This window comes from Notothenia rossii (assembly GCF_949606895.1).
Source record: "Notothenia rossii genome assembly, chromosome: 3".
In the NCBI taxonomy this organism is placed as follows: Eukaryota; Metazoa; Chordata; class Actinopteri; order Perciformes; family Nototheniidae; genus Notothenia; species Notothenia rossii.
The window spans coordinates 67,052,843-67,066,743 of record NC_136901.1 but is presented as its reverse complement, the minus strand read 5'-3'; the positions used below and the strand labels follow the sequence as shown (position 1 = coordinate 67,066,743).

Genomic DNA, 13,901 nt, shown 5'->3' with positions numbered 1-13,901 from the left:
CATGTGTGTGGGCTCTGTCCTGCTGAATAATGATCCTCTCCTCGCGGTGTTAAACCTGATGAAGTGTTATAACTCTACAGAAAAAAAACTTCTTTTTGGTTGGGAAAAATAATGCAACAAAAAATAACTCGTTCCAAATAAGATGTAGCAAATCTTTATTATGTAATAACGATCTGCAATGTAGACTTCCTTATGTATATACATGACATCTGAGGGGGTCTCACTGGTGGGTGTGTTCCAGTTATACCTCGCAACACACTCACATCCAACATGACTCTGCGCAGCCTCCAGGGCTACTTGGAGAGGATGTTGGTCATCACACTGGTCTCTCCGTGCTGGTTCTTGGCTCTACAGATGTAGTTCCCAAAGTCGATGGTCTCCAGGTCCTCGACAGTCAGGACGCTCTGGGAGACCCTGGTGGTGTGGCTCATCCCTCTGTGGATCAGCCTCAAGGACGTGTGGATGTGAACTGGACGGTGGTCCTACACAATGAAACCAAGATTTACTACCATTGTGTTGTTTATTGGTGACAGAAAATGTTTTGATCCACAATGGTAAGGAAAAGAAAGTTACCAAAAATGTAAGATTTATTGGCTTATTCTAACAATGAGATCACATGATATCTTCTGATATTATTGCAGATCTGCTGGACGCTAGCTAGCTAGGTATACTGACAGCACTGACATTTATGAGACACAGTGATGCAAACACAGGTATGGTGAAAAAAGAGAGAACTATTCGAAGCAGGAAAATATATTTATATTAATAATTTTTATTATTATTTACAGCAGGGGTGGGGAACCTTTTTCCTTTCAATTTTTACAACATCCTCCGAGGTCCGTACAAATGATTGAACTCAACCTCTGCTTAAAAAAACTCAAATCACAGCCCATTCATTTGGCCTTTCTTTCATGCTGTGCAAAGAAAAAGCAACCTCTTAATCCAGATATCTTACCATGACTTGCGCATGCATGCATGTGAGCATGATTTAAGTGGGGGGGACCTAACCCCCTCCAGGAGGGTCCGGGGGCATGCTCCCCCGGGAAGAACTTTTTTTTTTAAATATTGTAGTTAAAAGCATCAATCTGGTGCACTTTGAGAGCAACATGAGGAGATCTATGGGTACATCTTTCAACACCCATTTGAAACAGAACTGTAAGCAGATTTTTCTTTTGGGATATTTTACAAATCACTTCCCTTTTAAACTCTATTCTTGTTATTTTTAACAACTGTTTTGTTACTGTCAAATAGTATTTTATACCTGTTTTTCATTTAGTCTCTATGTCTCATTAATAATTATAATGATCATATCAAGGTGGGCCTTAACATCACTGAGCTGAGGTTTTTTGAGCCTCTCAGGAGAGAGCTCTCTTCCACCTGGTTGTAGAAAAGCTCTTTAAATTCATTAGCATAGCTAGCTAACCAGATGCTAATAACAACAGATCGCCACTGTGCTTACAACTAAAGACACAGCCACGCAAACACTGCGGCATGCTTACGGCTCCTTATGGGTACTGCAATATTTGAAGAGCTGGAGCGGCGTTCCGGTGCTCTCCGTAAGCACTCTAGTCTCTAGTCTACACTCCTTTCAGACGAGACATAACCACGTGAAGACACGTTACGCTCGTGTTGTGTTCATTGAACCTGTCCTTGGTCAGGAAAAACAGGCACTCGCTTGTTTAATTATTTTGCGATCTAGATTTCTTCTTCTTTTTTGAAGTGAGAAGGTGTCCGTCAGTCGGACGGACTAACGGAAGGACGGACGGACCCCCCCCCCAAAACGAAAACTCTTCGGTTCTCCACGAATTACACAAGTCACCCAAAGCAGCGTTAAAAAAGCGGGAGGCGCCGAAAAGCGACTAATTTGCATCCCTGGAGACAGGCTAACGGCCCGTCTACACTACAGGCATACAAATGTTTTGAAGCTGTGCGTCTGAGGCTTGGCGATTTCTCGCGACCAAACACCAATAAGGAATCTCCCGCCCGCCCCCGGCCTGCAAAGCAAAGAAAAGCCCGCTTCTTCAACAAAGTAAACTGGATATAAACTCCCCAAACAGTTGAAAACCTACCAGTTTCACCAACTGTCTCTGCCACCTCCCGCCATGCCTGGTTCCTCCGGTTTAGGTCCCGGTAGGTGAACAGAGTACAGTCATACAGGACTGGGACACTTGCCACGGCAATGATTAATTTATCCTCCATTTTATGACATATGGAAAATAGTCAAGACCTGCGGTATCAGCATACACGCGGTTTGATTGGCAAGCACTTGTACTGGCGGGACTTGCATAAACAGGATTTGATTGGCTGATGCCAAGCATCGAGCCTCAAAAGTTGAACATTGTTCAACTTTTGATGCCGATAGATGCTCGTGATGCTTGCAAAACCATGCCATGCTCCCCACAGTTCGACGTGATTAAAAAATATTCTACGTCACCCCATTCAAGTGAATGGGCGAAGCGTTGAAAGCATTTTTCGATGCCTATAGTGTAGACGGGCCGTAACTGTGCCAACAGTGACTATTGGGGAATCTTATGTTGTGTGATGTTTGTGCCAGAGCCGCTTCATCCAAAAACAGCACTCCGGTTAGAGAGTAGACGCGCAGACAGGAAATACAGTCTTTGGACTTTATTTCAGCTTGAATGCTTCTTACAACAGCTGTAGCAGTATTGAATGATGAATGAATGGTTGAATGGAGATTGATGAATGAATGTAGAATGATTGAATGGTTTCTGCAAAATACACAGAAATAGAAATAAGGTTCACATTACAATAACTAACCAGACTCTGGTTATTAATAATAGGCAACAGCAATTCTAATTGAGGCTAAAACACATTAGACACGTTGCAAACACACACATGGCTAATCAAGGCTAAGTTAGCATCTCATCCACACACTATCACTGAATAGCTTAACTTAGCTAACTATATAGCGGTAGCATTAGCTCCATTTCTGAACAGCATAACAGATAAAAACGGGACATCAATAGACTAATTAACACACTGACTCAGCAGGACACTATGCATACAATCTCATAACATTACCAACACTAAAGATCTGCATATATGCTCACATTCTTCATGAACGCATTCTCTCTTTGACGGTAATTATGTAGGTGACGATGCGACCGCAATAATGTCCTGTCATCAAATGCACATGGGTAAACAGCTCGAGGACCCGTAGCTGCGCTACTTAGCTGTCCCCAAATGTGCCTGACCAAAAAAACACAAACGATACAATGCAGACCAAAGAAAACAAGGGGAAGCAGCCGCCCCCAGAATAGCATAGCTTTTATGTAAAACAGAATAAATTCCCTAAGGTGCAGCGGAAGTCCCTGGATCAGCATCGTCGTCCGATAGAGCGGGTAGCTGCACAAGGCGTGCCACGGGTCGCAGGCACGTCTTGTCCCCGACTTGAACCTCAGCCGACCGGATGCATCCATCAGCACTGGCTTTCAGCTTGACGACCTTCCCCACTGGCCAGTGGGCACGTGGAAGTTGAGGATCAACTATCATCACGACAGTACCTTGAAGAAGACCATCAGTGTGCTGCCGCCACTTCTGGCAGACTTGAAGGGATGGCAAGTAGCTTCTGATGAACTGCACCCAGAAGTGGTCAACCATCATTTGACAATGACGCCACCGCCTCTTGCTGCTGAGGGTGTCTGTAGCGTATGATACTTGTTGAAGGGAGGCATCCCGCCGCCCCATCAGCAACATGCTTGGCATCACAGGATCTGGATCTGCGAGGTCTGATGACACATAGCCTAAGGGTTTGGCATTTAAGATACCTTCCACCTCAACTAACAAGGTGAGGAGGACTTCTCCCTGGAGAGACTGAGTGCCGATCACCACTTGTAGAGCCTTCTTGACTGATTGTATCTCGCGCTCCCACGCACCACCAAAGTGGGGAGATGCTGGAGGGTTAAAGCGAAACTTGATCTGTTTCTTGGCAAGTTCCTCTTGCAGTTGTGGCATCATTCCAGCAAACGCCTCCTTAAGCTCCCTAGCTGCTCCCCGGAAGTTTGTCCCCTGATCTGAGAGAATCTCGAAGGGGGTGCCGCGCCGAGCGATGAATCGCCTCAAGGCCAAGAGGAAAGCATCTGCATCGATGCTATTAAGCAGATCTAGGTGGACACAGCGAGTGGTGAGACATTTAAAGATTTCTCCCCACCGTTTTTCAATGTGCCGCCCTACCTTGACGGTATACGGCCCAAAACAGTCGACCCTAGTAGAGAAAAATGGAGGCTTGAGGAGCCGCAGAAGGCAAGTCGGCCATAATCTGTATCACTGGCTTCCCTTTCCACTTCCTGCATCCAGTGCAAGTCCTCTGATGATGCTTGATGGCCTGTCTTCCACGCAGGACCCAGTCCTGGCGCCTAGTCTCAGCAAAGACCCTGTCGGGCCCTGTGATCAGGTGGGTGCAATCCGAGCCAATTAGCAGTAACGGCTGAACCTTACTAAAGTTCTTCAGCGGAAGCCCCTTCAGGTGGCGATAACGCTTCTGGAGTGCGGTCACAGGGTAGGACTGCTCTGATAAGACTATCTGACCCGCTGTAAAGGCACTCGTAATGAGATGCTGCTTAGGAGGCTGTGTCAGAGAGGCCACATGGAAGTCAACAGACTCACCAGTGAGGCTGGCCACATCTTGGCGGATGGTCTGCAGAAAGAGAGACTCAGCTTCCCCTTTGAGTCCCAGGTGTTGAACTGCAGCTGGCAGTATCATTGTTCGTTCAGCTCCATCGTCCAGGATCGCGTAGGTGTCAGGGGACTTGTGCCCATGGCTGATGATGACTGGCACCACCTTGAGGTAGACCTTCCCTCCTTGCTTGGAGTTGGAGAGCACAGCACGATTCTTTGGCGTGATGAGGTAGACGCGTGGGCTTGGCTTAGCAACACAATGGAGAACTCTGAGGTGTATTTCCTGTCACTCACTGCATGCTTTCTTTAAGTTACAAGCTTCTTGCCGGTGGTCGGTGCGACCGCAGTTACGACAACGTTTGCCGTCTACTATCCATTTTTCAACCTTCTCCTGAGAGCACTGGATGATGTTTGAACACTGTGACAGGTAATGCTCATCACTCTTACAGAAGAGACACATCCTCTTGAATTTCTGCTGCTTAGCCTCTGGCTGAGTCGTCTCTGAAGGATGACGGTTTTTCAGCTTCAGACTTGTCAGAGCCATGGTAAACTGAGACCTGATGGTTGCGAGGCCTTGGTGCAAGAAATTGATTGTCTCTTTTAAGGGGATGTATACCCTCACTCCGATGGCGCTGTGCCATCCTTTCGGACAGTCGTTGAGCTTCGGCCTTCCCCCTTAGCGAGTTGGAGAGGTCGCGGAGGTTGTACGGGTTTAGGCTATTTGTGTTAAGGCGACCTTGAACCTGTATATGCTCCACGAAGCCGTCCCTTGAATGGTTAGGGAGCTTGCTAAGGAGCCGATCGACATGGCCAGTCGACATCACTTCCATCCCGTTGGGTCCCTCCAGCGACGTCAGCAGACCTACTAATAGGTCAACGCTTAGCGCGAAGCTCTGGAATGCTTTGGTATCTCCAGCTTTGAGGACAGGAGAGTTCAGTATAGTTGCGATCTCGCTTTGTACGAGCTGGTGTGGCTGTCCATATTGCCGCTGTAAGGCCTGCATGGCGGCCGTGTAAGGCTGGGCGTAATGCCTGCAGGAGTGGGCTATTAACTGGGCCTCATCCAGAACTAGTTGTTCCATGAGAACACGTTACTTGTAATGCTCAGACAGTTCAGTGTGGTAACTGAGTAAGTGGTCCAGCGCCATCTTTAGGTCAGTAAATTCTCTCTTGCTGTTACACACCAGTTTAGGCAGTTTAGGTACTGGGACTGGCTGTCTAGGAGGCAGGGGAGCACTTGGCCCGTACAGTGACAGCTGTGGTTGAACGGAATACTGGACTGGCAGGGCTAGTACAGGCTGCTGCATTAATGGACCAGGGGTGGAAGGCACTAGTTGAAAGGCTGGCTGAGCCGATGGGCCAGGCTGCAGTTGGTACGCCGGTTTTAGATGGCCCTGCTGGTACTGCGGCTGCTGGTGCTGCGGCGGGTACTGCGGCTGTTGGTACTGCGGCTGCTGGCGCTGCGGCGGGTACTGCGGCTGCCGGTACTGCGGCGGGTACTGCGGCTGTTGGTACGCATACTGTGCCAGAAGAACAGGCAGAGACTGATACGCTGTCTGCTGGGGGACATCAGACTGTGTATAAGGTGAGGGCGCTACAGACCAGTTGTGTGGCACGTAGGAAGATTGCTGAGGCATAACAACTGGATGTTGGGCCACTGGCTGTTGTGTAGCTGGTAGCTGGTGAGCCGGGTACAGCGCTGGTGCGTACTGTGGCTGATATGATGGTTGGACAGGTGCAGCCGGAACATATTGGTTTGCTGCGGATGTTGTCGTCATAAACTGATATGGGATTTGTGTTGCCGCCTGCATGCTGCCATACATGGTTGCCACAGGACGAGGTACAGGCTGGTATGGCTGGTGAGCAGGCTGGTACCCTGTAGTTGTCAGCAGTTGTTGGCCAACGTGACCGGCTGCCTGCATCCCTTGGACGATAGGTGACGACATGACCGTGCTTCTAGCCAGAAGTGCTGTTGGCTTAGGAACAGCTCCCAACAACCGTGCAGATGTGACTGTTGGTGGTAGAGATTGAGTCAATATGCCTCTCTCGGGATTCTGACTCGGCATGAAGGCTGGGAGGGCTTGAGACTGGAATGTCACTGTAGTCGTGCACAGCAGTGTTGTCATTGGCAGCTTAAACACAAACGATACAACGCAGACCAAAGAAAACAAGGGGAATTTACAACAATGAGTTGCACATTTGTTGGTGAAAGTCAAATATTTCGCATGTGTTGTCAAGTTGGTGAAGATGCGCACATTTGTGTTTTTATATCTGCATTGTTTCTGAAGCTGTAGCAAGTTTCTCCGAATGGAAGTGTTCTTGCAGCTGTTGGCCACCGTACAAAACACTCCAATTAATTTGGTTTTCACCATATTCTCAGAGTCAATTTCTGTGATGGGACATTTATTGAAGTGAGTTGACAAACACAGATTTATACAGATGATTGTTGAAATGTTCCTGTTTCTGAATCATGTCAACTTAATGTTTCAAACCCTTTTTACCTGACCAGGATAAGACCAGGTGAAGCTCACGTCCCCCTCCGGCTCCCCCAGCACCGTGCAGGTCACGTTGACGTTGTCTCCGCCTGTCACAGATTCCGGGGAGACTTCGAGGCTGACCAATGGTGCCCCGCTAGGAACTATAACAAAAAAAGAAAACCAAACAATTATGTAGAAATGCATAAACATTTGTAAAGCAAAGCTTAGCATTTGAACACTTTAACCTCCATCCAGGGTCAGTGATTTGTGGGGAGGGGCTGGTCTCTGTGACGGCCTTGTCAGACAAAAACTCCTCACTACATTTCCATTTCCTAAATTAACCTTGTAATTCGCCTCCCATACATCTGACTGTGTTTCCATTTAAAGGGGACATATCATGCTGTATTTGAACAATATATTGTAGGGCCATACCTACATAAATATAGTTGGTTTTTTTTCAAAATACCAAACAGATCCTGCATTTTAGCCATGCCTCATTTCGCTCTATTTGCTCTTTCCAGCGCTGTTTTTGCAGGGGGCTGATTCTGTGAGCTGCAGCGGACCACGCCCCCCTGCAGGAGAGGGGAGCGTGCTTTAAGATCAGCTGCTGAGCTGTCAGAAGATGGGGAGAAAAAGAGATCTCCTTCCTCCGTGTTTTATTCTTATAGAAGTAAGAAGAGAAGTAACGGGGCAGAAACCCTCCTTTATACGCAGCGGTCCAGACATAGACATCAAACGGCGACACATATTCAGTTGCCAGTTACTTCTGCAATAGGGCAGGGATATCTAGATACTTTCCAAGGTTTGACATAATGAATTGTGCTACTTTTAAAGCATGCAACGATGTTTTCAAATCTGTTATCAAAAAGCTCCTCAAAAACGCTATCGAAGCAGTTCCTGCCGTTGCTACGTTAGTTCAAACAGTAACAACGGACTATTTTTCTTAGCGGATGCATGTCAATTTAAATCAATACATTGTAGTGCCGAGAGATAGGGAGTCGGAGGCGGTGCAATGAAGGACAATATATAAAGGTAACCACATATATGTCCGTGCGGGAACAATACCCCCAACCCGTAGTTCCATGAGTGAATTATGTACATAGAGTCAATTAGTGACCACTACAAAAGCCCCCCCAGAATTCAACCATGGAAGCACCACAGGGGCCGAGGAGGGCGGGGTTGAAGGTGAGGGCCAGGCCATGGAACGGGCCGTCGGAAGGGGGCCGCATGAGAGGGTAGGGGCCCTAACGAGGGCATCCCCACCGGGGGCGGGTGGGCCGGAACGGGCCGTCGTAAGGGGGCCGCAGTAGGCGTCGTGGCTAATGAAGAACTCACCTGCCAGTCGGAGAAAGCTGGGTCACTGAGCCGCGACGGGCGTGAATAACCCGGTGGTCCCCAGCAGGAAAGAGCGCTGGCCGGCCGCAGGAGAGGGCACAGCGGCGGCTGGCACGAAGTCCTCGGGAGGAAGGAGCTGTGTCCCCGGGGGGCAGGAGCAGCCTCCCCGGGAGGAAGGAGCCGTGGACAGGGGAGAGGCCAGACGGGGTCAGACGGGGGGCCATCCGAAGCTGCCGTCGAGGCGAACTGTGAGCCACGGTAAGAGGAGAGGCCAGGCAGGGTCCCGAAGCGCGCCACCCACGGGCCGATGAAGGCATGGGCGACGTCCGAATCAGCCGAGGCGAAGGAAGAGGCCATACAGGGTCCCGAAGCGCGCCACCCACGGGCCGATGAAGGCATGAGCGACCTCCAAAACTGTTGAGGTGGTGAAAAGGCGAGATGGTCCACACGAGGCCAACCAGACATGGTCGAACCTCCTCTCAGGCACCAGAAAAAGCTCAAAAAGGGCCGTACTGCCCACGACGATGTGGGAATGGCGAGCGACGTCCTCAGCCATTCCGTATGGGGCACACCGAGCCTCAGTCCGCGTGCCGGTGGCAGCCACGGACGTCTCCAAAAATCCCCGGCATTTCGAGAAAAAAACCTGAGTTTTTTTTCCGTCTTCGGGTCCGTCCCGGAAACTTCACGAGATGTTGTTGGGGTCACCAATGTAGTGCCGAGAGATAGGGAGTCGGAGGCGGTGTAATGAAGGACAAAGCTGGCTTTAATGAACAGCAGAAATAGACATGTTGTCGGGTCGCAGCCCAAGATGACAAGAGAGCGAAGCCAGGAGGGCACACAATATATAAAGGTAACAACATATATGTCCGTGCGGAAACAATACCCCCAACCTGTAGCTCCATGAGTGAATTATGTACATAGAGTAAATTAGTGACCAACATACAACTTTTTTGATAATGTGGCCATGTAATAAGCGGGATAATGTGCAGCAACTTGGTCATTATGGGGAAAAGAACACCGACAGGCTGATCAGGAGTTCGACGCGAAGCGGAGGGATCTAGATCAGCATGACATTAGCGGCATGACCGCGTCGCTGCACATTATCCCTTACATATGATTATATAGAGTCATTATTCATTTGTTTTAAAGCAGGTCATGCCGCTAATTGGACGGCCTTCTGGGGAAAACCTGGTATGATTAAGAGAGACGGCATTCATCCTATTTTGGAAGGTGCAAATCTCATTTCGGCAAACATTTCGGGGCTTTGTGGATTTAATCCATGACAAACTGGAGTTGAGACCAGAGGCCTGTAGGCTACTACGAAGCAGGATTTTCGCTTAGCGGGCAGGGAAAACTCCGGCTTTCCGGTCCTACGACGCTGGTTCTCTTTTTAGCGGGCTAGATCTCCATGGTAACTTATGCTGTGCGGCTAACCCGGGGGGTATAATAAGAAGCAGGATTTTCGTTTAGCAAGATAACTTCTGGGATTTCCGGTAGGCTACTACGAAGCTGGTTCACTTTTTAGCGGGCTAGATCTCCATGGTGACTTATCCTGGAACCTAGTCTGTGCTCCGAAGCAGGATAGATTCCAGGATAAGAGATCAACTCAGCGAAAACACCACGCCTGCTGACCAATCAGAGCTCAGTGTGCGGAGGAAATACAGTTTAAACTGCCGTTGCAGGAAAGACGGCCGGCCAAAATCACTGACTCTGTGAACGTGAAAATGAAATCGAATATCACCTCCCATCTTCAGAGCAATTGGACTATTATAACTATTATTATACTATTATGTTAAGAAAGCTTAATTAAATATCTGCCACAGCATAAGTAACCGGATCAAAGTAACATTACGTAGCCTACAGTCCGCGGCACTGTGAGTGCAGACGTCGATGTGTCCCATTATCATATCACATCATAATGTATCATACTGTATATATTTCCTTATCTGAGTCAGCCGAGCCATATCTGGCCGTGCAACACTCAGTGTCACATAGCCTACTGTATGCAGAGGTATTATTTTAAGCAACACATTAACTTGACGAAACACTCGAGTTAAATGTAATTAAAGTCAGATCTCGTGTCTTGGATCATAAATCTGTTAATGTACGCATTCAAACACTTTTTCTTTTACCAGCTGTATTCACCTTGCAGGTGTAGCTATGTTGCTTTTATCCTGGGTAAAGTATTTAAGTCATGGATGTTTAAAGTTTAACTTCTTCATATTTGACTAATATTATAGTTGACTTTTCATTGAGGAAGTATGACGCTGCGCTGTCAGTACGCTTCTCCATGTTTGTGATTGGTCGAATGCTCCAGATACCACCCCTTTCATGTGAACGCGCACCTAACTACATAGGACACGGCTGGCTTGAGCAAACGAGTTGATAGCCAGCGTTGTAGGACAGTTTAGCGAGAGCGGCTTTGTTTTGGATTAAGTCAACCGGATAACTCAAAACATATCCAGGATAGGTTGAACTAGATTCGTAGTATACCCCCCTGCTCCGGAGCAGGTTAGGTTGCAGGCTAAGAGATCAACTCAATGAAAGCACTGCCTGCGGAACAATCAGAGCTCAGTGTGTGGAGTTTAAAGCTATCAAGTCATATTACAGGATAGAGGAAATACAGTTTAAACTGCCGTTGCAGGAAAGACGGCCGGCAAAAATCAACTGTCTGTGTGAACGCGAAAATGAATAGAATATCACCTCCCATCTTCAGAGCAATCTGACTATTATAACATTAGCGTTAAGAAAGCTAACTTAAATATCTGCCACAACATAAGTACACTGAGTGCAGATGTTGATCTGTCACATTATCATTCATATCACATCATATCACATCATAATGTATAATATATTTCCTTATCTGAGTTAGCTTCTTGAGCCGTATCTGGCCGTGCAACACTCACAGTGTCACATACTGTATGCAGAAGTATTATTTTAAGCAACACATTAAGTTGACGAAACACTCGAGTCAAATGTAATTAAAGTCAGATCGTGTCTTAGACGGGGCAGTGATATCATAAACCTGTTGATGTACGCATTCAAACACTTTTTCTTTTACCAGCTGTATTCACCTTGCAGGTGTAGCTATGTGGCTTTTATCCTGGATACAGTGTTTAAGTCATGGATGTTTAAAGTTTAACTTCTTCATATTTGACTAATATTAAAGTTAACTTTTCATTCAGGAAATATGACGCGCTGCGCTGTCAGTGCGCTTCTCCATGTTTGTGATTGGTCGAATGCTCCAAATGCCACCCCTTTCATGTGAACGCGCACCTAACTAGATAGGGCATGGCTGGCTTGAGCGATCCACTTGATAACCAGCATCGTAGGACCGCTTAGCGAGAGCGCGTATGTTTTGGGTTGCTGTTGAAGGAAGTTTTTCCATTAATTAGCACTTCTTTATTAAATATTATGAATATGTCTTTATTATCAGGCTATGTTCCACAATCATTTAAAGTAGCAGTGACAAAACCGCTTCTTAAAAAGCACAACCTCGATCCAGAGGTTTTAGCCAACTATAGACCTATTTCAAATCTTCCGTTCCGCTCAACATTTTTGAGAAAGCAGTCGCAAAACAGTTGTGTGATTACTTAAAAAACAATGATTTATTTGAAAATGTTCAGTCTGGCTTTAGAACACATCGTAGCACAGAGACAGCTCTGGTTAAAGTCACAAATGACCTTCTAATAGCCTCAGACAAAGGACTTGTCTCTATTCTTGTTTTGCTCGATCTCAGTGCTGCATTTGATACTATCGACCATGACATCTTATTGCAAAGACTTGAGCACTTAGTTGGCATACAGGGAACTGCTTTAGGCTGGTTTAGGTCCTATCTATCTGAACGCTCTCAGTTTGTACGTGTCAACGGTGAATCTTCCATGCAAACCAAAGTTAGCCATGGAGTGCCACAGGGCTCAGTACTCGGACCTATTTTGTTCACATTATATATGCTTCCGTTAGGCAATATTAAAAGGAATAATTCTGTACATTTTCATTGTTATGTGGATGATACTCAACTATATTTATCAATCAAGCCTGATGAAATTAATCATCTAAATAAAATTCAAGACTGCCTCAAGGACTTCAAAACGTGGATGACCTTAAACTTTTTGATGTTAAACACGACCAAAACTGAAGTTATTGTACTTGGCCCAAAGAATCTACGAAACAAATTATCTAAAGATATACTAACTATGGATGGCATTAATTTGGCCTCCAGTGAGACTGTAAGGAATCTTGGTGTTACATTTGATCAGGATTTATCCTTTAACGTCCACATAAAATCAATTTCAAGGACCACCTACTTCCATCTACGTAACATTGCAAAAATCAGGCATATCTTGCCTCAAAACGATGCAGAGAAACTAGTCCATGCAATTGTTACATCAAGGCTGGATTATTGTAACTCTTTATTATCAGGGTGTACCAAGAAGTCAGTTAAGTTGCTTCAGCTGATTCAAAATGCTGCAGCTCGTGTGTGTACTAACCAGAGTTAGGAAAAGGCACCACATTACTCCTGTTCTGGCTGCCTTACACTGGCTCCCTATAGAACACAGGATAGAATTTAAAATTCTTCTTCTCGCCTACAAAGCCCTTAATGGGCAGGCGCCATCTTACCTTAAAGAGCAACTTCCAGGTTAAAGACACCTGTGAATAAATGTGTAGGAAAATGATGAATACACTAGATTTTCAAAGAAATATACAGAAATATACACTACAGTGACATCTGGCGTCGTTTTTGTAAGACATTTTCACTTCCGCATAAAAAAGCCTCGGCACGTGACCTCCCGCGTGTGACGTAACACGGGGGACACAAGGGGGGAGAGCGGCCGGTGTAACGTATTAATAAACATGGATCCCAATACTAGTTTCAACACAGAAGACACAGAAGAAGTTGAACATGAATATTCGAATTCATATGATGGACCACAACCTTATAATTATGAGCCTGCTAGGCGTCCAAGAGACCAGGAGCAGCCAAGGATTAGAAGAAATAACGGCCATCGAGAGAAATTGAGCTGTGGTGTGAGGAGAACCAGTGGAAAACTGGGCAGCTATCTTGGTGAGTGACCGGCGTTAGCTACAGAATGTTAGCTAACGTCACATCACAACATTGTAAAGTTAGCTATCATATATCAGGCTATAACTAAAGTAGCATTGATAATATAGTAACGTTACTGCAGGACTGTTGATACTGATCCATAACAGAAACTAATGCGCATGTATCAGCCGTATCTCGGGTTACCTAATGCAACTCCACACTACGGTGCTGTGTACCGGAGGGGAGATGCGAGATACGACTGATACTTGACGATCTGGCGGAGAAAGGTTGTGGAGCCTCCGTTGATATGCGTTATAAATGGCTTGATGGAAAGCAGGTGTGTAGTCGGAGAAGGTGCACAGCTGATTGCAGCAGGTGAGTGGAGGTTGAGCCGGGAGCCAGGAGTG

General features: G+C 46.6%; 1 protein-coding gene across 1 annotated transcript in view; it reads right to left on the bottom strand.

Moving 5' to 3' along the window:
* Window positions 1-138: 138 nt before the first annotated feature.
* pdgfrl (platelet-derived growth factor receptor-like) overlaps window positions 139-13,901 on the bottom strand; it is an 18,195-nt gene continuing 4,432 nt past the window's right edge. The window contains exons 5-6 of the mRNA XM_079668529.1: window positions 7,140-7,276; window positions 139-482 (exon numbers count right to left, since the gene is read on the bottom strand). Of these exons, the coding sequence (XP_079524655.1) occupies window positions 294-482; window positions 7,140-7,276 (326 nt within the window). The 3' untranslated portion in view covers window positions 139-293. The remainder of the gene's footprint in view (window positions 483-7,139; window positions 7,277-13,901) is intronic.